Raw genomic sequence first — 24,173 nt, forward strand, 5'->3', positions numbered from 1 at the left:
TAACGTAAAGTCTGCTTGGATATAAACTTAACTGTTTGGCTCTCTCACCTGTCCAAGTGTTACAGTAGGTGAGGCGCTTGTGATGTTTGTGGATGCTGGAGTTATATTAATGATACTTTATTTCTGACTAGTGTTGTTGTTGTAATGTCTGTGGGCTTCATCTTTTCCTCGTTTGAGGTTGATGCTAAGAGAGTGTTTCATTTTTTTGCCTCTGTGCAGACTTTGACACACAGGATTGTCGAGATGGTGGGTTTTTTGTGGCGTGCCAACCAATCAGTGTCTGGGCAATTAAATTATTTAGGAAAGCTTTGAATGTCTGAAGGAGGAGTTATGAAGGGTACCCCGGAGAATTAACATGCTGTACCAACTAAAAGCAGCACTTTTTCCAAGCTGAAAATGGCATCATTAAGCTAATGATGCTACCTAAGGAAATCAGTTTTCTGTGAGGGACAGAGCCCCTCCCTGGATGCTCCCTGCAGTTGTAGTATTTTGAATTTGAAGGCTTCATAACCTAACATTTCTACAATGCCAGGAATCATGTCTGTGTGTCAGTGTGCCAGGGTTTTGGTGGGAGTGGGTGCTGTTTTGTAAGCATGCCATCCCCTGCAGCCCTGCCAGTGGCCACACACACACACACACACACTTGGCCTCACAGTTTAGTGATATGCCGACAGCAGAGAAAGATGTGGGTCAGTAGTGGGGGGTTTGTTGTTGCATTTGATGATGATGATGAGTGTGCGTGTTTGTGTGTATATGTGTTGACAGTGTGCCTGGTGGGTTGCCAGTTTGAGGAAACTCCCCCTCACTAATCCTGTTAATGTCCCTGCCTGCCAGCTCTCTTCCCCTTCTTCCTCCATGTTCCTTTTTTCTTGCTATTTTTAAAGGTAACATTTTTTCCCCTCACCATCTCTCACACTGTCTGAGTTCATCTTTACTGTAAAATCTCTGCTTCTATCTCTCTCCTCCCTTTTTTGTAAAACAAGTAAAACCTCTCTTTTTTGATTGTTCGAGACTTTCAGTGTTTATCTGTTTTTTTTTATTCTGTTCTATGTATTTTTTTTAAGTGTAGGGTCTGTTTTTGACTTATTGAAACAAATTTGAGTGGGTTTTTGTGTCTGAAGCTTCTCCATGAAAATAATTTGCACATCTTGGCTTTCAAATGAGAAACTTTGGTAGGAAAAAATAATAATACACAATGAATGACAACTGTTGGACAGTTTGTTTCTTGAAATCAGTGAAATGTCAGCATTGGTTTGGATTAAAAAAAAGAGTCACATACAGTGTATTTGTAATCATCACTGACTGTCACTTTTACTCCCCTGTCTGCCCTGACAATAATCACACCAACTCCCTAAATCTAAATACTAATCTGTGATTTTCAGCTGGTCACTGGGTCAGACAGACAGATCCCCCAGCTTCTCACACACACACACACACACACACACACACACACACACACACACACACACACACAAAAGCTCAGAGGCGGTACATTTTCCTACTGGTCTGTGCAAAAGAGGTGTTGTACTTAGTCCAAATTATACTGATCAAACAGGCTAGTGTCTTGGAGTGTATATATTGCCTCGGCTTTGTGTCAGCATGTGAACTTGCATAGATATGACTGAATGTGAGCATAGTAACATAAAACTTTCCTTCTCTTTGTTGCTAAGCTGCAGTTGGGACAAACTTGCAATGTCCCTCCCTCGGTCAAAACACGGCAGGAGTTTATTAGGAATGCACCAATTGTGAGATTATAGGCCAGTAGCGATCTAAACAATAATTTGATCAATAGGGGAGGTGTCATGTTTCAGTTGTTTTATTTGGTTTTCGTTGCTTTTACACCCGCCTTTGATTTGGCTATATTAAGTGTTACTTTAAATGACTCCATTTGGTGCGCTATAGAATCTGTAATATTACAGAACTGACAGTGGACACAGAAGGTCAAACTTGCATGTAAATGTTGCTAATTCACAAATCATTTCACTTCACTGCTCGACCATTAACATTACAACATGGACTGTGTCATATTATTTTTCTAAGGACTTAATTATGTAATACTGTGGACCCAAGTTAGGTCAGTGTGTGTGTGTGTGTGTGTGTGCTTGTTCGTACATGATAAAGCAGCAGACTGAAGTTTTTGGGTGTTTTCCCCTGGTCCTACTTTTCCTTCCAGATAGGCAGAGAAGCGAGACGGGCAAGCGACGAAGCAGCAGGACGATGAAACATTGTCCCCCACTGTCGCATGAGTGAATTATGGCACAACAAAACAAACACACAGATTGTTGTTTTTAGGTCTGCTTTGTCCTTAAAAGGAATTAAGCCCTTGCCTGTGTGTATGTGCTGGTAAGCCCTTTTGCACGCTGAACATGACTGTTCTCAGAGTTGATGTGGGTGGATGTTCATTTGGACTGCTTGGGCTCTGTTACGTAACAGTCGTTTCGGTTGTTCTGGAGAACAAGAGATTCAGAGACAAATGGAGCAAGGGGAACGGGTGACCAGGCAGGAGGGGGAGTGGTATGGACCCTCAAACAAAGTCTCATTTCCTTTTTCTTTTTAATGCGTGAACACATTCTCTCAGTCACCAAATCCCTTAAGGAGGATCCAGCTGAAAAGCCAAAATTACTCTTCAGGAGATTTGTTTTCACTGTAACCTTAAGGGTACCTCTCAGTTAATTTTTAAAATGGTGGGAAGTGACAGCAGGGAAAAATGATTTTATATGTGAATCTTCCATTGATTTGGTACTGCATGTTTGTGTCCTGGGCATCATAATAGGAAATATTTATGGACTTTGGCACCACCATTGCTGTTATTTCCTTGATTTCTATTTACATAGATGAATGCAGCTTCCATAATATGTTGAAGGATGCAAACAGGAAGTTTACATCCTGTTGTTTCAGTAGGTACTGCTCGGTCTTTCCTTTTTCAGTGTTTTTGCATGCATATCATTTTAGCAGCGAGAACGTGATTTGTGTTGCAGGGTGTAAAAGTACAAGTGCAAATTCTGAGCGCACTATTAAAGAAGTGAAAAAAAAAAAAAAGGACAAAAAAGAAACTCTGTGAACCAGTAAAGTTAGTCCATTTATCTAGATGAGCATCAGTGGAAAGTCGCAGTTCTATGCAGAGACGGCACACAGATTTGCAGACTGTTGTCTACATACTTTAGCTCAGTGAAGCTCTCTTAGGACAAGCAAGGCAAGCAGGGCTTGCATCAACTCTGCTTGCCTTTCTGTAAAGTCACAGCACACAACTGCTTTAGGTGTTTACCGTCACCAGCGGGCACTGTCAGAAATATGTGGGACAGCCACGGTTTAAAGTCGGCAGAAACAAACAGTGGTCTGGAGTCTTCAGTTCACAGGTACAAAAATCTGATATTAGATCAAACAAACAGATTTTTTGTGTGCTGCAGCACATGATGTGGGGCCATCATGAGCCATAGGCATACTATCCTATCCTCATCCATACAACTGTCAGTGAAGTTGTGGTTGTGGAACTTATGCATAAACATATCCAGCCGTCATCTTGTTTGGACTTTATGCTATAGGTAAGTCACTTGAAAATGACCTTTCTGAACAGGAGATCAGGAGAAGTTTGGAAATGAATTGGATTGATTGGAATTCAGAACAGGGGACTGATAGTGAAATGGTCAATCTCAGAAATCTATTCCCTTCTACTGATCCAGTCTAACAATCTGTACAGCATATCAATGTAAATTTAACCTAGACGTATGCTCGCACATACAAGCATTGTCTGTCTGTGCTTGAAGGTTTTAAAGATCGAAACAACTATCATAAATCATGTTGGAAAGTCTGTTATTATCTACAGCTTTAATTAATTCTCAGCAGTGCATTCACAACTCAGCAGCTCAGGTCTGAAGAAGTCAGTTTTGAAGTGGTCAAGCAGTCAAAATAAGTTTCAAGTTGGAATGACCTGAAAAGTTTCGCTGATTTGACGAAATTTTTGAATGCATCACCAAATCTCTTTGTCTTTAGAGTAACTTAAGCCCCATCTTGCCACCTCAGGTTTCCTGCAGCACCAAACTCCAACCTCATTGTGGCCTGTGGTCATTCTACTTCTGTGAAATCTTTGACCAACAGTTATGTATTCATTTACAGTTAGATTTTTACTGTTTCAAATTATAGCTGTCAAGGTCACAGACTCTGAAGCAGTGTACACCAGTGTTATCCTTTTTTTAAAATATATTTTATATATTTTGATGCATCCTGCATTTAAAATTAAGTTTAAAACAAGCTATTACAGTAAAATACTCAAACATTTTATTTTATATTAAAGAGAAAATCGTTGTGTGATTACAAACTCGGTGAGCCACATGCCAGTATATTAGATTTTTAGTCACTCACCACTGTTTACTGCCAAGTTACTGTAGATCATTTTTAAATAAATTTAAAGAGAGAGGAATGTGTGTGTGTGTGTTTCTGCCATAAATAGACCTTTTTAAAACCAATGTGATGTTTTCTACTGGCTCTTTTTGTGAATGTGTGTGAGCGAGGTTGCGGCAGATGGACATGGGTTGAGAAATAGGTCATGCTGAATTCCTGTGGGAGGACACACACATACACACTGCATCTATGTTTAGAACTGGAAATGCTTAGACAAAAGCATTTTTTTGGCCACAAGATGCACATTAACCACACACACTCAAGCACACACGCTTACTGCAGCTGCTGATGTGTACGGGATCACACACATGTATGTTTGCACAGATATGACTCTGCATTCATGCAGAAAGTTGTTGTCATGGCAACCACGGCTCCTGTCATTCCACTTCCTTCACTTTTTATTTTGTCTTTTCCTCCCACTTTTCTATTTCCTGTGCTTCATTCTTGTCTTTCTTTATTTGTTTCTTCATTTCTTCTTTTCTGCTTCCTGTACCGCATTCTTAGTATGTGGTTTCTGTTTGTTTTTTTTCTGTTTTCCCAAGGGACTCCTGAATATATATATATATTTTTTTAACTTCAAAGTTTTGGTAAGAATCATCATCAGATATTTCAAGAGTCAAGCAAAGGCAGGGGAGGGATCGTCAGCAGCAGTAACTCTATTAGCTTCAGGGTTGCAGATGAAGAATTGCTAAGATTGCTTCCTTAAGGGCCATCAACACAGGAAGAAACTTGCTCTTTGCGTGCGTGTGGCTTTGTCATGGATGGGTGGTTGCTTGTTCACATTCTAGGTTCTGCTTGCTTAGATAACCCTCTGATGTATTTGCTATGTCTCATGTCAATCAGCAGCATTCTGAACTCTCAACTTTGATTCAGTTGCTTTGAAGCTGAAAAAAGGTTAACTTCTCAGTGGCTATTTTTTGTCATCGCTAATATGTCAGGGAAGTTGCTGCACTATCTAGTCACTGACTATCTGTGGTCTCTGGTCACCACATTGCTGCTAGCTATAACTTAGTGTTTTCATATCTATAGTTCGTTTACTTTGGTCCAATTCAGTTGATGAATTTGTAAACTTGTAGCTTTTTCCCGTGGTTTGGTTTCTTTTGAGACAGAAAAATCCAAGCGATATCTAAGTGAACCAAAATGCATCACTACAAACCAAGTAAGAATGGTTTTGCAGTGACACATTTCAGTTTAAAGTATCTGGGGTGGAGCAACAAAGGTGCTGTGTTCTGGACCACTGGAGAATATTACGTTCATTTCACAGTGACTCGCTAACTTGTACTGTGCTGTTGCATCCCAGAATGCAAAGGATACGTGGCTACCAGAAGGAGTTTCCCTTAAACTTGCAATATACACCTGGTAGTTGGGGTCTGATTGTATTCGGATCACCTTCAAACCATAATTGAACCACTCTGGAATTTGTTACAACCTGAACAGACACCACCACAGACACTGCATTAGCCTTATTAGCCTAAATGAACGGAACTGTTGGTATCCACCAGGACACAGGCTGGTTAGAGGTTCACATTTTGAGTCATACTGAATTTATAATTTCCACTTTATTCTAAAAGGTGGTTAAAGCTATAGTTTAGGAGGAGCCTCTCTGTGATCGACAAATAACTGGGAATGTGTTACATCCAGTTTCAACACAACAAGATGGTGACAACTGAAGTGATGTCATAGTTCTTACATCTATGTTTTATACACGGTATATGGATGTAGCAACTTCCAACATTGACCAAATATCTAAAATGGTGAAATCTGTTGCTGGTGAAAGAAGACATTTTTCACATGATTTGCTTCCTATAGGGAAGGGCAGTCTTCCTCACGAACTGTCCAATAGTCAGTGGGAACAAAAATCAAAAGGGTGGTTTGTGGTTATCAAATATCAGCGTTTTCGTTTCTTGGTGTTTTGGTTGGTGTCTGAGTATCTTTTCAGGGCTGCAGCAGTTGGCAGCAGCAGTTACTATAACAAAGCTGGTTTTCATCATTGTCCTCATCAGCAGTAACTCAGTCTGAGGCAGCAAGTTTTTCGCCCAGTGGCACCTTCAGCATCCTGGAGCTGGACCCGTCTGAGAGCCGGCTGTTTCCTTTGTAGGCAGCAAGTGATGAGAAAACCGCCAAGAAAAACCCCTTCCCCTTCCTTCCCTACAAACCAAGTGCTTCCCTTTTTGAGGACCCTCATTCACATGATGCATCAGCTGCGTACCCTACCCTCATCCATCATAGCTACCTTCTAATTAACGTAAAGCTGATTCTAACCTGAACCTTCAAACCCAGTCTTAAACATCAGAGTCCTTTCATGGTCTAGTCCACTAAAGTCTGCTCTCTGAAGTTTGTGTACTTTTTTTTTTTTTTGCTGTTATGTGTCCGTGGAAAATTCATGGGCCCATTATTACTTTACGATAACAAACACAGCATTATTTTTGTTCTAACTGAATGCTTACAGCTGCTGTCCATTCCAGGTGTTACACTTGTGTTAAACATAACTCCACAGAACTTTACGAGCTCTGTTCAGCTCCAGTTTACTGCTAATTGACAAAAATAGAAAGTGGGATGGAACTATTGGATAAAATCATCAAGTAAGTTTGGAATAACAACCACTCATTCAGAGTTCAGTGCAAAATATTTTCTACCTCTAGCCACAACAACCCTCCAAGTGCAGCTTTAATTGAACGTTACCTAAACACAACATCAAAATGTGAAATATTGTATTTTGTTATGTATATTCAAATTTAAGAGGTATGTGACAGTAACAAAACACTTGACAACCGAAGTGACCTTATTACTGATAGTTGACTGGGAATTGAAATGTCATTTTTGTCTGAAGATTCAACTTCCTCAAATGTTTCAATCTACATATCACCACAAATTGTTAGAAACCTGTGTGAAAATGTCTTGTGTGTGTAAAAGTTTACACGAGTGAACAGTTATAGCAGTAACCACAGAGTTATTTCAGTGTTCACTCTAGCTTTTGCTCAGCTGTATAATCCCTGACTCATCTCCCCTCGTTAGTATTCTGTTTTTTCTCATGACATTTTCTGTCCTTTTTATCTCTCGCTCTCTCTCTCGCTCTCGCTCTCTCTCTCTCGCTCTCTCTCTCTCTCGCTCTCTCTCTCGCTCTCTTTTTCTGTGTTGTTTTCTGCAAATGTGTTGGTTCTAGTTTTGAACTCTACACCTTTTGTTCTAACACCGCACTAAGTATCTGGTTTAAAAGTGTTGCTCTATACTAGTCTGTTGTGTTTGTGTGTGCCTGCCTGCACATTTGTGTGTGTGGTGTAAAGCCTGTCATTACTGTACTACAGGGAGGAGTTCCTGTCCAACCAAAGGATGCAGCTGCATCACATGCTCAGAGAATATTTTTACATTCGAGGTCTTCAGACAGGCACAGCCTGACTCTGCAGAATTCAGAGTTAAACCGTCAGGAGCCAGCAGTCTTTGGTAATATGAGAAACATATTCATGCACTCTCAGCCAATACAAATGCAGCAAATCTCTGACAAGAATGGTAGCTCACAGGCAAAACATCTTTCTTATCTGCACTGGCCAGGAAAATAGTGACAGTTAAGAAAATTACGATTATGTTCATCACGTAATTTCCTGAAAATTCAGTCTCTTAAGATACAATGCATACTGATGTAAATAGCTATAAGTCTTCAACCAAAATTTAAAAAACTGGACTTATGCAGGGAGTAGACAACAGCAAACTACGTCCACTACTTTAACACTAGAACTGTGATCTTTTTGTGTTTAAAACCTAATTTTAAAACTATAAAGCAATTGTTTTTAATCATAGCCTTAACTTGCATGCAAGTTAGACGTGCAATTCACAAGCAAGAAATAGCTATCCCTCAGTCCTCCTGAATTCAAAAGGATAATTAAAAATAAAAGAAAAATACAGTATGGCAAATGTAATACCTTGCAGAATACTGCTTGTAGAATGATAGTCTTGTGTTTGTGATCTGTCTTGTCGGTTTCGTGCTGCTGAAGTGAATATTTATTTTAGTGTCACTGCAGGAAATTGTTTAGCTAAAGTGGTTAGCCGCGGATAGTCTGTAAACTCCGGTGACCAGTTTGGTTCATGAATGACAGGCAAAACAATAACCAGATACGTGACTATTTATTTCTGGTATATGCATTTTAAAAAGCAGAAGCATTAATCAAGAACAAAGCATAGTGACAGCATAACATTACATGGCGTGGTTGAAAGTAGGGGCACAATACTGATTTATACAGAGTATGTATTACGCTACAACAAGTTGGGGTTATGGGGATGTCTACGGCACTGGCGTATAATGATGGCTAAACTGAAACACTTTACAGTGGATAATAACTCCAGAGTAGCTTATGTTGCAACCAGGCAGTAATAATGGTATTATTGTAGCTATGCTTACGGTTGCATTGGCAGATAACATGCTCTGTTTTTGTTTTTGGATGATTTCAGTCAGATTTTTTGCAAACTTACTAGTCTGCTTCCTTGAGAATTTAAGTAAATATACTACATGTAATTGCTGAGTAGCACAACTATTTGGTGTCCCTTTGGTCACATTAGTTAATGCTCTGCTCTATGTGGTGGGTAAATAAGCAGGCTAATGAATTTAAAAGTAGCTAAACTTAAACAGATGTGAACATGGTCATTCTTTAGATCTTCTTTTATTTCCTCAGTCTCCCTTCCTTCCTTCCTTCCTTCGTCCTTTCTTCCTCACCCCCGCCACTTCTCCCTCCCTCTTTGTTGTCGCACTGTATTATTGTTAGATGACAGAGCTCTGTGTTAATCAGTGGGCAAGAAAACATTCTCGTGTCTCAGCTGCTCAGCCTCCACATTCTTGCAGTGGCTGCAGTGTCTGTATAGTACAAGTCTTTGTATGACAAGCCAGGCTCTCACAGTTCACGTCACTAACACACTTACTGCTCTTTATCTCTGTCTTTCAAATAGTTTAGCTAGCTTCATATATTTCTCACAGATTGTGTCAGCCTGTCTTTTTAATAGTTGTTGTTGTTGTTCGTATTTTATGTTGTTTGATTTAGTTTCTCAGACGTAATGGAAGGAAAATGGTGTCTCAGCTTTGTCATAAAATAGACAAAGAAAGGGTTCAGTTTTCTGTTAGCCTGCAGGCTGCCTCATGACCCTCATATTAACTCAAACAGTTCATGTAATTGGGGAAATTGGATTACTCTGAGCAGAGCACAAAGTATCAGTACATGCTTGATAAGAACTAAAAATGCCCTTACACTTGTTCTGTCTTAGTGCAGTGTGAAGCTGAAACACTACGTTAGTGCACACGTGTTCCTAATGAAGAACACGGAAAGAGCTTAAAACATATTAAACTGTAGAAGCTGTCATCAAATTTTGGGGTTATACTTGTTGACTTCTGACATTGGTTTGCCAGGTAGAGATGTCTGCCAAATTAAGAGCTCTAGCTCGATTTGTATCTCAGCTCATGTGGAGGTTTTGAAGTGGTGTGTTAGACTGTCATCAAAGTTGGTATTGAGAGATCTAGAGAAACAACAGCGAGATGCATTAAAGCTGTTCGGATGTTACATATGCCTTACAACAAAACAACAGACACTGTGATATCACAAGTGCTGCAGCCTGCCTTATTGTGAAAGACACGATGGCAGAAAGCAAAGTCGAAAATGTTGGATTTAAGCAGCCGAGGAAAGTAACTGAACGTCGTTACCGGCTCCCTGCACATAAACATTACGTATATGCTCGTTTTAGAGAGACACCAGACAGAGTGTAGAGACATTTCACTACCACATCAGATTGGTGGTTAAATCGCACATCTGATCCATGTGCAAGCCTCACTGTCCACTTCACTGACACAGTAAAGCACTGTGCCTTATTCATTCATGTACTTATTGCCTTGGAGCGTAACCAGACCACATTTCTTGAATTTGTACTGTGGATATATGCAGAATGTTTTGTTTTTATTTCTTTTTATATTTGTAGGATTGTGTCCTCTAAACTTTTGTTTTTGTATTTTGTTACATATATTTATCTTATTTGATTAAAGCACTGCTGTGTAATGGTCTATGGTACATTTATTATGTTCAACTTCAGACAGAAAATAAATATTTAAATTACAAATTACCCAGATATCTTAAATGAAGAGTAAAAAGGAACCGTTAACCCTAACAGATATAGTGATTTATATGATCATATATATTGATATCACTGATACAAAACAAGTTATCATGGTAAGGTGGGTGTTTTTTTTCCATATTGCCCAGGCAGAGTCACATGGTGTCCTAAACACCTTATTAGAACCCTTTTTTTTCATGTTTTCCTTTAATTTTTCACGTCTTTTATGCCAAAATCAAAATCCCCAGCAAGCATATGTAATGTCTTCACAGTATTGTGTTGACCGTACTAAATGAACTGCTCTGATGTGTCTTGACTCAGTAAAACTGAATTACATGAAATTGTATCCTCAAAGACTGCACATTAATGTAACACTCACAACGCTGCTGCAGTTATGTCCAGTCTACTGTGCTGACACAAGTCAATAAAACTTCCTTCAGATGAATTAAAAGGCTTTTAATAGGAAACATCTGCACAGGAAACATTTTGTTAAAAAAAATACAAAACCCGCCTTCTTTATTATCTCTGTGCTGTCTTTATCCCACAGTTGTTGTTGAATTATTTTTTTATTGTGAAGGATCAGTTTTGTATTTCAAAGTTTTTTTTCTTTTTAAGGGAATAAAAGGTGTAACTGTTACGTTAACTTTAGTGGACCGTTCATTAGGTACACCTGATTTACTGTTCGTTAACGCAAATGCCAAATCAGCCAATCACCAATTTGATAAATCAGTCAATGGCAGCAACTCAATGTATTTAGGCTTGTAGACTTGAGCAAAGACAAGACGACTTGCTGAATGTCAAACTAAGTGGAGAAGACGGGCTAAGGGACTTTTAATCTGGCATCTTTGCTGGTGTCAGAGTATTTCAGAAACTAACTGTGATTTTCCTGCACAGCCATCTCTAGGGTTTACAGAGACTCCAGCGGCATAACACAGCATGCCACAAGGCTCAAATCACCTCAAACTGGTTTCTTGAACCTGACAATGAATTCACTGTATGTAAATCGCCTCCACAGTCACCAGATCTCAGTCCAGTAGAGCATGGTGCATTGTGGATGTGCAGCCAACGGGATCTACAGTAACTGTGTGAAATCTCTGAAGATTTTTCCAGCACCTTGTTGAACCTGATCTTGAATCTGTTGCAAACAGTTGAGGCAAGGGGTAGTAGCAAACTAAAGAACTGCCCAGTAAATGATTAGTCTCCTGGTACCGCTGACTGGTTTATACACATTCATTCATTAATCAGTGGTTTCCCTCCTCACACCAGCAGCAGTGTAGTTCAAGTCTGGCTCTAACAAATTGTGGGGTAAACGAGGAAGCTCAAGAGATAAAGTATCAGTTTTCACAGTTGAATTTCATCTAATTGCAATGTTCATAATCCCGCACGTTGTCCTAGATGTCTGGGTTGGATTGACAGTGAATGGGAGAAAAATACACATGTGTTGTTTCACATCTTAAAAAGATGCTGAATCAGGTTTAGGCAAAGTAAAGTCATTGTGTTCCTGCAGCAGGCTTCTTCTCTTTCTTCTTCTTAAGTCAGAGGTCACACAGTGGCAGCAATAGGTCATTTCCTTTTTCATATGAGAGGGAGAGTGTTGTTATTAACACAGGAAGCCCCACGCCTGCTTCTCAGGGTGTGGCATGTGTGCGTGTGTGTGTGTGCGTTTTGTATTTACAGCATGAAGACTTTTAGCTTTTAGGAATACCCCCATAAACAGGATTAACTATCTAATGGCTCTGTAATGGGTTCTTGTGAAACTAATCCAGAGCTTAAATTTGCAGTTGATTGGGAGTACCTTGTTATTGTTTAGCAGCATCAGGGCCTCGGGATGGAGATTGTTTAAAATGGTTCATTAGGCATTAAACCTTGAATAAAATGCAACATACAAAAGTGTGGGAAAATTGATGTCAGAGGGCTTAAAAAAAGATGTATGGCTGAAAAGGACTACATTTAAACAGCAGGTTTCGCCTTTACGCCCTTACTGGTTTAGTTGTGTCCTCAAGCTACGTTCACATCATACCTGAGTTACCATGTTTAACATTTTCTTTCTTCTTACATCAAAACGCAAGTAATAACTGCAGCTGAAGTTTGAAACTTATTTTCTTTATTTTCTTTTCTTAAAAAGGGTATCTACAGTAGAAAAAACTTTAAACTCTCATCACACTTAGTCACACAGTGGCTCCTTAAATATCAGTCATGAACTTTGTAAAGTCAGTTGAATGAACTGGATGGATCATCACCAGAAATAAGCCCATTGTCAGTGATACTGGATCCTGCCTTTTCACTCAATATTGCACAGATGCCCAATCCAAACAACAATTCGCTGCATCCCTAAAATATGTTGTTGCCATAGTGCCAAGTCCATCCATCAAAGTGTAGGATTTTAACAGGTGCCATCAACAAAACACGAAACTTCAGAAACGGTCACAGGTGCGTCTGTGTAAACACTCAGTCAGGCCTGAGCGCTGGTATTGCTGATATGAGTGAAAAGAAGATCTATGTATGTCATGGGCTAAATGTCCTGAGGCCTGCATCATCACTTGTGTCACCTTACATGGCCTCACATATAGATACAGTCCAATGTATCTTGACAGATGTGTGTCTGTAGGATCGACATGTCCTTAATCTGTCCCTGTGTGTCTCGTGGTTTATAGTAGGTCACTGCAGCTTTGAATGCATTACAGTTTCCACAGTGTTGTTTTGGAGATTAATAAGAGCATTAACGGTGTTGAACGCACCTTACGCTCACACTCACAAGCCCTGCCAGTAATAGCTTTGTGTTGTTGTGAGTTGAGTCAGCTTGCTGCCGTTTGCTCGCCGGATGAAAGCAGGACCGGCGGGCTCTTTGTTTCTCGTTCAGTGTTTTAAATAGCACTTCCTGTTAATGTGTGATCCATGATGCAATGCGTTCTACGTGTGGCTGATGCCCAGATGCAGCTGTGATTTTCTTTTTTTCTCTTTGTTTTTTAAATTGATGAAATCCTGCTACACTTGTGCCTCAGAGGAGCTGTTTGTACAGTTTGGTGTTTGTACTATTCACCAGCTTACGAAGCACATTCAGTAAAGGTACCCTATTTTCATTGTCATTTATTTTTGTAGACATTTTTATGACGGAAAAATATATATATCTGTTCCTGTGTGTCATCATAGTTAAATCAAGAGACAGAATTTGTGTGAAGGTCATGGTTTTGTCGCTGCATTTTTCTGCATATTTCTTACCTGGTCTTCCAGCTTAGGGTTGGAGGAGGTGGAGCCTATCCCAACTGTCACTGGTTGAAAAATGGCCCACACCATCTTAGCAACATTAGCATGGCATTGGCAGAAGCTAATTGCTATATTAGCTATATTATATGTGATGTGACATTTTCTTTACACTGTGACTGAATATAAGCTTAGCTAAGAAACATGATATTGTTGAATAATGTGCTGGCAGTTCAGTACATTTCTGGATTATTTATATCACAACAAGGAACTTTATATTGTAAGGTAAAGGCCCTACAGTATTCTGGAGAAGACCCTAACAATCAAGAGACCCCCTGTGAGCAAGCACTTGGTGACAGTGGGAAGGAAAAACTCCCTTTAACAGGAAGAACCAGTATCAGGAAGGGGCAGACATCTGCTGTGACAAAAGACAAAAGAAACATCCACAGGTAGAAAAGAGACTGCATTCAGACTTTATTCTCTCATTGGTCACTTACTAAGGCAGAGTCGGTGTCTGGTGCAACAGCATTTTTTAAATTGACAACTGTCTGCACTCATTCTTGTGGACACACATTTGTATTGAGTTTGTATTCTTTCATATTGAAGCTGAGTTTTTCCCACATAGATGCTTACTGTCACTTTCTGCAACCAGTTCAGCTCCCTCTACAAATAAAAAACACAACTGCTGTGGGATGATTTGTTGCTTTGGTCTGTTTAATATCAAATAAAAGAATTACGGATTACTCCTGGTTGTTAGGCAGTACCTCTCTTGTTCCATAACTCTGGAACATTAGTATAACAAAAAAAAAAAATAGCAACAAGGTCTCTGCTCATAGTCTTGCTGGATATTAATTGAAAACCGTGACTATAAATACTGAATACAAAAGTACAACATGACTTTTCCCCGATTGTTTCCACCAGAGGAAATGAACCCTTGTGCTGTTCTTGCACCATTAACAAAACAAAATGTGTTTTTCAAGAGGCTCAGAGTTCAGCCTCGGCAGAACAATGTGGAATAATTGCACTGACATTTCTTGGCCTTATTGGGTTGCTGATAACTGAAGTTGATATTATTGTTGCTGAGTTACGGCAGGAAGTGATGTCACCAGTCCTGGCTTGAGCAGCTGACCTGAGTCCTCATGTCAAATGCTGAGTTCCTTGAGTCTGACGTCAGTCGTACCTCAGATTCACGGTCCTCTGCTGGCGTGTCTGTGGTGCTCCATGTTACAAGGAAAGAGAATTTAGTCCAAAATCTGCATGTTGTACAATACACGGAGTGAGAAATCTTAATGCATGTGTTATTGTTGGGTGTGCAAATAGGTGTATAGTGCATTACAGCAAATTGTTGTAGGCCCAGCTCCGACGAGAGTGATTACAAAGTTTTATATTGTACTGAAATATATTTAATTACCTTATAAGCAATGTTTTACAGAGACTTTAACACCAACAGCAAATGAAACACAGCCCGGGTTATCCTTCAGTCATCAAATAAGTCACTGAAATTAATCAAAATTGAGGGCTGTATGAGTTATGTATATGTTAAATCAGGTTACCATATTTTTAATGAAAACTACAGTGTATAAAAAATTGATGGAGGCATTATGAGGTCACCCATTGATTTGTGGACTGTTTGGGCTGTCGCAGTCTTGGCCCTTTGAAACTAGACAACAAATTTAGGGAGGAACTGACTAAGAACCTCAAGTCACTATGCATGCCATGTCTTAAAACATGGCATCATCATCTATTGTACTCAGGGCCGAACTGAAAACCAATTCAAACTAGCAACTTGGGCTATGCTTACTAAGTTTATGGAGGAGGTAAACTGTTTTCTCAGACTTCCATCCAGTCAGACTGTTTAAAGAGCCACTCCTCTGATTTTTACGTAAGAAAAAGGACACATTGGATTCATTTTCAGACCTTTATATGAGTCTGTGGTTCTACCTGTCTTTCAACTTATTTTTGATTTTTATTACAATTAACACACCAGATGTCAAAGTCAAAGTTTGTTTTTGTTTTTTAAAAAGTTTAATATTTCATTCAACTACTACTCAAATTGCTACCTTTGCATCTTTTATTATTATAATATGCCCTTTAATTGTTCTAAACGTTGTTTTTCTTGGCTTCCATTGCAGACCTGTCAAAAAACCGACTAACCGACGTCCCCTCAGAGGTATGCCATCTGGTTGCCTTGGAAACACTAAACTTGTACCACAACTGCATCAGGTCCATCCCAGACAGCATCATCAGCCTGCAGTCGCTCACCTCCTTAAACCTCAGGTACACACATCGACACACTTGGTGTCACTGCTGTTTTACGATATGGGAACATTTTCTGCAGCAGGGACTGAGGGAGTGAAACCTCTGTTTTATGAACATCAAACCCATTAACTAGGTATTAAACAACACTCTGTGTTTTTGCATAAATGCAGTAGAATAATGTGATGCTGCATAATTTTTGCATATTTTAAATACTTTCTTCAGACAGATGGAGTTTTACACTCACTGATGCTGCATCACAACTGTTGATACAGTGGTTCCTTTTCTCTCATATGCTAAAATACAATAAATATACAGTGTATAGTGTTTTAAGTTATGTAAAAATTACATCCAGAATTCTTTATATTGGCAAAGAGCACAGCAGGAGCGTGCTGTTTATACTCAGTAGTGCCTCTGCTGGTCAGAGCAACATCGTTATATGATATTCAGATGCGCTTAATGCTGTGTGAAGGTAAGGAGTAAGACATTGTGCATTTCTTTCTTACTGTTTGTCATTGTGGGTGAAGCCATTTGACAGATGTACATGGTTTGAGATCAGTTTGATTTTGTCTTTTTATTCTGTTTTTCTACCCTCATGAGAATTTGACAAAAAAGAGAAAAAACGAGTGCACAGATGTACAATTCTGTGCGTCTTGCACAATACGTGGAAAAACTAGTTCTGAGAGACCATAACCTTGTCCTTATGGGTTAGGGTGTTGTAATTAGTTGTGACAACTAAAGAGAAGCCGTAGGTAACGCATTATATCAGTGTCCTCACAAAGACAGAAGGACCTGTGAGTGCGTGTGGCTCCTGTCAGATTTGAGGCTCCGCACTGTGAACACAGCATCAGACTGAATGAGAGTGACAGAGCATAAATAAAGCAGTGTTATTGTCCTTTAATGTGGGCAGACTCTGCTATTGTGTGTCAGCTTTGGGTGGTAGCGCTTTCAGTGTTCGGCCCATCTGAGCTGTTGTACTGCTGCCTGGGGTCAATGCAGGTGTGTGTCCGTGTTTGTGTGATGTGCCAACAATGCTGCAGGGTGATCATTTTGCCAAGTGTCATCCCACACAGCTGATGTTCAGTGAACCGTTAGTTAACTGTAAACCTTTGATACACTCGGCTCATGTTGATCTTCACACACTGTGCTGTTCTCTGCCTTTAAAGGTCAAGGTTTCGCCACTCTCTTCATTGTATCATATCTGTCACACTCTTAGTCTGCAAGTGAAGGTGGCCTGAAATGTTTTGTGACTCTACATCTCAAAGGTTAAGTGTTTGTTGTATTTTTTTGAAGACACTCTAGTTCCCACCTCTCTTCCCTGGTTTGGTTTGTGCAGGGTAGGAGAAGAGGTGTCAGTCAAATAAACTAGCAGGTTCTCAGTCTTCTAGGTCATGGTAGCCTTGAAAGCTTGAACACAAGGAGGCGACTGGACATCTTTAGGTTTGTAAAGAAGTTTCCCCTGTCATCCAAGAGGCTTCTTCAGCTACAAAAACAAATTGGTGTCCCAGGTATTTCAATACTAATGGTTGATTGTCCCCTTTGGATATGTTCCTGCAGGCCGTTGACTTATATGACCTCTGTTAGGGCGGTTTGATATAACGATATATATCGGATGACGATATAAAAACGTCTATCATTTCCTATTACGCTATCGTTTGTTTTGTGGTGTCGTAAAATAAACTGTTTACAGCAATATTTTTTCATCGTTTTGATGGTCACTGTAGTGGCTATATTAATTTCTTAAAGTTCTCTCTTTCTCTTATATTTAATATAACCACACTACGGACGGACAAGCGCCTGTTTTTACGTCCGCTTGTTTGTTTTCCACGTAAACCTTTCACAATAAAGCTTAAGATCCTGTTGAGACTTTTCAAAATAAACTGAATCACGTTAAAGAGTATGCAAGAGTTTACAAATGAGAAGAAAAAAAAGAGCCGTCAGGTGCTAAAAAATAAACCTTAGACTCAAATGGTGGCCGTTACAACTTATGTCTAAAAACTAGGGGTGCAACGATACTCGTATTGATATTGAACTGTTTGATACAGTGCTTTCGGTTCGGTACGCATATGTATCGAACAATACAAAATTTTAAATTTATTTTATCAACTTTTCTTCTGACAATGCTGTCTGTGTTGAGCGCTCAGTGGATCTGCGCTCGACTACTCCGCCTAGGCTGCACTGTCGAGCGCAGATCCACTGAGCGCAGCGCAAGCTAGCAAGACAGAAGCTAAGCTCGTTGCAACATGGCAACTGCCTCAACGCTACCTGAAATTGAACCCCCCCCCCACCCTCATTCAGATCTGGCGTTTGGAACTATTTTGGTTTTCATGTGAAGTATGACCCTGATGGACAAAAGTAAAACAGTATGTCAGATGTGCCACGCAATGCTCAATTACATTGGTGGGAACTACTGCGTTAGCGCAGTTTGCTCGTTAACGTGTTGATGCCGTCCAGCCCCATGCACGGCGCGAGCCGCGTTATGGCGTTAACGTCATTTTAACGAGATTAACGCTGACAGCACTAGTGGGAACACAACGACTGCACATTTACGCCGACATCATCCTAGTGCAAAGACAAGTGGAAGCAGACAAAAACAACAAGCACGCATGCTACAAACTTTACCCGAGTCATTTAGACAGCCGTTAGCACATGATTCTCCTTATGGGGACCTGATATGTTTAATATGCTGCTGAGAGTATACCCCAGAAGAAGCGTATAGTATAGCTTTTAACGATGTTGGAAAAGAGAGTTTGTTGTTTGTTGTTGTTGTTGTTGTTTCAGCAACATTAAATTTAAAAACTGTACTTTTGAGTTCAAATATATATTTATAATTTTAATAAATGACAAATTAAAAAGGCATGAACATTTTTTTGTATCGAAAAAAATATCGAACCGTGACACCAAAGTATCGAACCGAACCGTGAATTTTGTGTATCGTTGCACCCCTACTAAAAACGTATAGTGTCATGCATCGGTTAAAACACTCGAATGCAGGTAAAGGACGCCCAGCTGTAGAAACTTCACGCAAGTTGAGTTGCCTGAGATTAACAGAATTTACAGAAAATATTAAAATTTTTTTGATTTATATCGTTGTCAGGACGATAAATGTCTTATATCAGGATATGAGATTTTCGTCATATCGCACAGCCCTACCCTCTGTCATATGAGTCGTCACATGGGCGAAGGTGCTGTCAGTCGTTGTTTTTCTTTTGTTTGTTTTTTTAAAATGACCTCTAACAAGGAAGCCTCATTTCTGCTGTTCAATACCAAAGAAATATAAACTTTTAAAAATTATTCAAAACACTTAGCTGTGTCTCTAATTAAACCTCTGTAACTTTGCTCTGCTTCACGTCAGCAGCATCAGGTAATGTACATATGTTGAGTCATGGTTTTGTTCAGTTTTTGATCTACTGCAAAATATTTTTAGGTTATCTGCTATAAAAAGCCAGGGAAGAAAAATCTCCTTCATGTTTTTCTGTGTTTTATCCTCAGTTATTTTAACACAAAGGCATCTGCTGTGATGCTTGCACCTCTGATGAAGTCTCACAAGTGTCAGCTTTGTTTTTATACATAGATATAAAAATATGGATATGTACTCATAAATGATCAGAATTATAATATTTCTGACTGTCTGAGTCAAAATCGAATAAAATCGGGACCTTGTGGATCGGAATCGAATCAAGTATAGAAATTGAAATCGATACCCAGCCTTAACGACACTCCCAAGTTCCGAGGTATCTGGAGCATGGCATAAGGTTGAAACGGCTGTGAGACCTTCTTTTTTTCCTTTCTTTTTTTCCTTTCTTTTTTTTAAATGCCTTTTATTGTCAAAATACATGGCAGTTTACATCAAAACACATACAAAACATCTCGAAGTCCATTCACAATCATATACAGGGCCCACAAAATTTCAAAATTCCTGGTAGCCCTTTGGGCAGGCATTCTTCAGATTTTGGTAGCCCAAAATAAATTTAAGTAGCCCAAATAAAAAATAAGATATTTTTTATTGTATAATATTGTAAATGAAACAAAACATCAACCAAAATAAATTGTTAAAACACAAATTACAACAACTGTATAAAAATTACAATCATCAACTCAAATACTTGGTTCTAATTGAACAGAAGTTTCTGTGAACTTGTAAGAACTGTGTAGAACATGAATCGGTCTGTGTCAGATCCTGAATCTGAAATTTCCACTGAAGTCACAGATGAGAAAATGCCACTCGACGTTGAGGGCATAGCATCTCCTTCATCAGCTTTCTCTTCCTGTGTATTGCCCTCCATTTCACCTCCATTAATCGTCACTCACCAATCAGTACTGCCGCTCTTTATACACAGTTTGTGCGATTGTAAAATGAAAGCGAAAGCAAAAAACAAGCACACATTCAAACGCGATTTCAATACGTGACATATTGAAAGAGGCTCATCGATGCCAATGACATAATTACCCAGCTACATTTGTGAAAGAATGCAAAAGCACTGACATATTTTTCCTTCCTATGATAGCCCGACGGGCAGGGCTGAGATAGATTTTAGTTGCCTGACTGGAAAAATCGCTAGCGATTTTGTGAGCCCTGATATACATAAAAGATTCCAGGGAAGGTTGTCCAGTTGTTTTCACCCTCCTCAGATCAGCGACAATGTTTTTAAAAACAACCTCACTATGAATCATTCTTTGTTCAATAACTACTTTAGCTCCTTTTTTCCAGAGTAGACCATACCTTACAGGTTTTATATTGTTATCAATGTCAAAACCCACAGAAGCCATTTTTTGTCTTATCTCTGTTCTTCTATAACAATGTAACATTAAATAAACCAAAGTTTTGTCTTCATCACAGTGTAGCATGGGGACATTTCTTTGTGGTAACGTAACAGCCCTGCTCCACTGTACCACTCCTCCGACAGGTAAACAGTGTCTCACAGATTTTCAGAGATATTTTGTCATAGACATTTTACCTTTCCCCAGCCTATCATGTGACCTACTGAGGTCACCCGAGGCAAGAAGGGAGTTCATCATGGAACAGAGGTGGTGGCTTACAACACCAGCTCTCTGCCTCCTGCAATGCAGTCTTAACATTTCAACCACTTCAACCCCGACTCACACCTTACCTCAGGTGCAGAAAACAAGCTGTTTGCAGGTGTGTTGTGTAACTTTGAAAGCTTTGTGCTTTGTTTTGAAGTTCCTGCAACTTGACATCATCCTGAAAGAATTGGAAGAAAGCAGTTTTCTTAAACCACACTTTTCCCACGCTGTCACACTCCCCCACCCTCTCCCATCATCATCTTGTTATTTTTTGGGGTGTATGTCTCCCAGTACAATGCACAACATTACAAAGAGACTGTGAATACAGTTTGATTTTTTTAAATGTAACTTTTATTCTTACTTTCTTTTCTTTCTTTCTTTTTTGCCGTTGCTCCAGTGCAGCCTTTGTAAAGCTACGACTTTAAAGTAAAAATTCTTGGAAAAGCCCATTAGTAGCAGTGTGGAACATTGTGCTGCTTTGCCAGTCATTGTGCTGTCACTGAGTACATTAGTAACTTAACGTAATAAAAAATGAACTGATGATATGATTTGAATGTCGATCTGCTCAGTAAACAACCAGACTGCATGAGCCCATGCTTGCAAAGACTGAAGTACCAGATGTATGTCTGTGTTGAATATTTTTAAACACTGGAGCAAGTCTTGGTTGCAGAAAGGAAGTGTAATATCACATTTAGGCTTTAATACACACACAGACGAATAGGATGGACACTCTGCTTCCTCTCCAGGATATTTTTAGTCTTTAAAGTCCAGCAGCTCGCTGGCACATCTGAAACACAGACCTCTGTGAGTGTTAACTTTTGTTTACTCATAAGTGCTTTTATTTTTTACAACACAAGGAGCTTGTTAGTATGTTTCAAAAAGTAAGACTTGTTTGTGATTATGTATTTTTTTCCTCCCTAAAATTTGAAAATGTCAGTTTTTGTAAAACATAACATTAAACTACATTGTGATTATTTTGAGTGCCGTTAGTCCAGACCACAAATATGCATTCAAAAAGATTGCCTTTGCTAGGGTGTTGAAAGCAAATCCCAAATATGGACCACACAGCTGCAAATATTTTGTGTGCCCTCTTTCCTCACAATGTTTACAACATGTAAAAGGAGAACAGTCCTGCTAGTGGTGCTTTTCTTCTGTTGTCCTAGTTACGGGGAAAAATATCTGGTTTTATCCGGTCTTGAGTTTATATGAAATTAAAGGGAAAACATAGCTGATGATGTGCATCTGCCACATTGCATGTAATTCGTCGTTTAATTAATTTAAACATTCTAAACAATATAATATAGCTTTGTTCATTGTGTTACACATTTACATGTGAAAAACAAATTTCACTGGATATTTTACAATCCTATAAAAAGCTAGGTACACCATATTATTCAGGACCCATAGAAGCTCCATTAGAAGCAGTAACTTAAAGCAATTAAAGTTTTAGGAACTGAAGAAGCTTCTTGGATGAAAGGTGAAACGTCTTCAAGAAACTTCAAGAAGTCAAGTCTCTTTTCTTTCCAAGCTCCTTAGATAACTTAAAGTAATAATTTTTTGTCTCTCACATAGTTGCCCACTATTACTTTACATTTAGGTTGCAAACAGCTCCTTTAAGATTCTGCCAAAGTATTTTCCTTTGAAGGCCATGGCAACAGTGCTTTCCTTTTTCAAACATTCCTTTGTAGGTTTGGTGATCTGGTGTTTTTGAGATCATTATCCTTTTGCACAACCCATTTTTGCTGTCAGACAGCCTCACATTTGACTGCATAATAATTTAGTATAAAGATGAGTTTATGATCAGTGCAATAACTGTGAGGTGTCCAGATCCTGTGGATGCAAAACAAGCCCAAATCATCATGCCACCAACACCGTGCTAGACAGCTGGCATAAGGTATTTATGTTACTATGCTGTGCTTCATTTTCAGCAAAAGTGACACTGTGCATTGTGGCCAAACATCTCATTTCACTTTTGTCCTGTCTGTCCAAAGGACATTGTTACAGAAGTTTTGTGGTTTGTTCTAATGCAACTTTGTGAAGCTAGCTGTGCTGCCATGTTTTTCTTTTTGTTTGTTTGTTTTATTTAGAGGGAGAGGGGAGGGGCTTTGTCTAAGTATGCTGTCTTGAACTTTACTGGCTTCAGTTAGCATGTTAAATGTTAGAGTCTGAGATGTGGCTTTTAGGGTTTTGTTTCTCTGAAAATTGCATTGTCTGACCTTGGGGTGAATTTGCTGGGACATCCACTCATGGGACGATTGGGACATGTTGTTAATGCACACATGAAGGCTCCAGACCAGCAAACTGCTAGCATTTCTGCTTTTATAGAGGTCCTGAAAGGTGCTGATGAGTCAAGTCTATTTGATCATCAGCACCTGGCTGCTGCTTAACCTCTTATTTCCTATAGAAGTAGTAAGGGTGGACCTAGGGGTGGACAGTAAGGGTAGCTCAGAGCACTACTGTGCCAACATGTAGCTACACAGAGCGACTCTAGCTATTTAAGAGTATCTTCAAAGAGTGTGGATCTTATTTCTGGGTGGGTGGAATTAGTGTGTTTGGATTATTATTTGGAATCTGTTTCATTACTGAGATGTGCTCTGTTATACTATTACATGCTATGCATATTTGAATTAATAGTTATTTGTGTAATTAACCTGTTCCATTAAAATATACTGTAGCTACTTGTACCACACCCAGTCTGCAGAGAGGATGTCAGGCTGTTCCACCTCTGGAGCTTTTGCAACATCATAGTATTAAAGTGTAACTTTTTTTTTCTTCAGTGTCGGAGTATGTGTGGGGACAGCTGCATAAACTCATTTATACTGTATGTTTCCTGATTGCTATTTTCAGAACCCCGAGTCAGACGGGGTTTCGCAGTCTTGTGGTGAAAATGCGTGCGTGTGTGTGTGTGACTAATGAAGGACGGCTTCAAAAGGAGGAGTGACATCTGTTGTATTTTTTGGGATTTCCTGGAAATTTCATATATTGAATTGCCTTCCCTGTAGCTGGCCTTCCAGCTTGGACACTACAGATTTTATTAGACACGTGTAATCTGTTATTTGCACTAGATGTGACAACTCTCCACTTCTCCCTTCAAACTGTACAGGTCAGTCAGGCACCCACAGTGTAGAGCATGAGTACAATGCCCCTGCTAGCTTTGGTCTGGTAAAAGTTGAGTAAAGTTAATTCAAAAGTGGTCGTGTCCTGTTTAG

General features: G+C 39.4%; 1 protein-coding gene across 8 annotated transcripts in view; it reads left to right on the top strand.

The window, feature by feature from the left end:
* The window catches only part of lrch1 (leucine-rich repeats and calponin homology (CH) domain containing 1), a 94,794-nt gene that overhangs the window by 15,399 nt on the left and 55,222 nt on the right, over positions 1-24,173 (top strand). For all 8 annotated transcript variants that reach the window (XM_084908743.1, XM_084908746.1, XM_084908741.1 and 5 more), the window contains exon 2: positions 15,816-15,960. In XM_084908743.1, the coding sequence (XP_084764869.1) occupies positions 15,816-15,960 (145 nt within the window). The remainder of the gene's footprint in view (positions 1-15,815; positions 15,961-24,173) is intronic.

Source organism: Perissodus microlepis, chromosome 16 (genome assembly GCF_051167445.1).
Source record: "Perissodus microlepis isolate ML-2025 ecotype Zambia chromosome 16, ASM5116744v1, whole genome shotgun sequence".
In the NCBI taxonomy this organism is placed as follows: Eukaryota; Metazoa; Chordata; class Actinopteri; order Cichliformes; family Cichlidae; genus Perissodus; species Perissodus microlepis.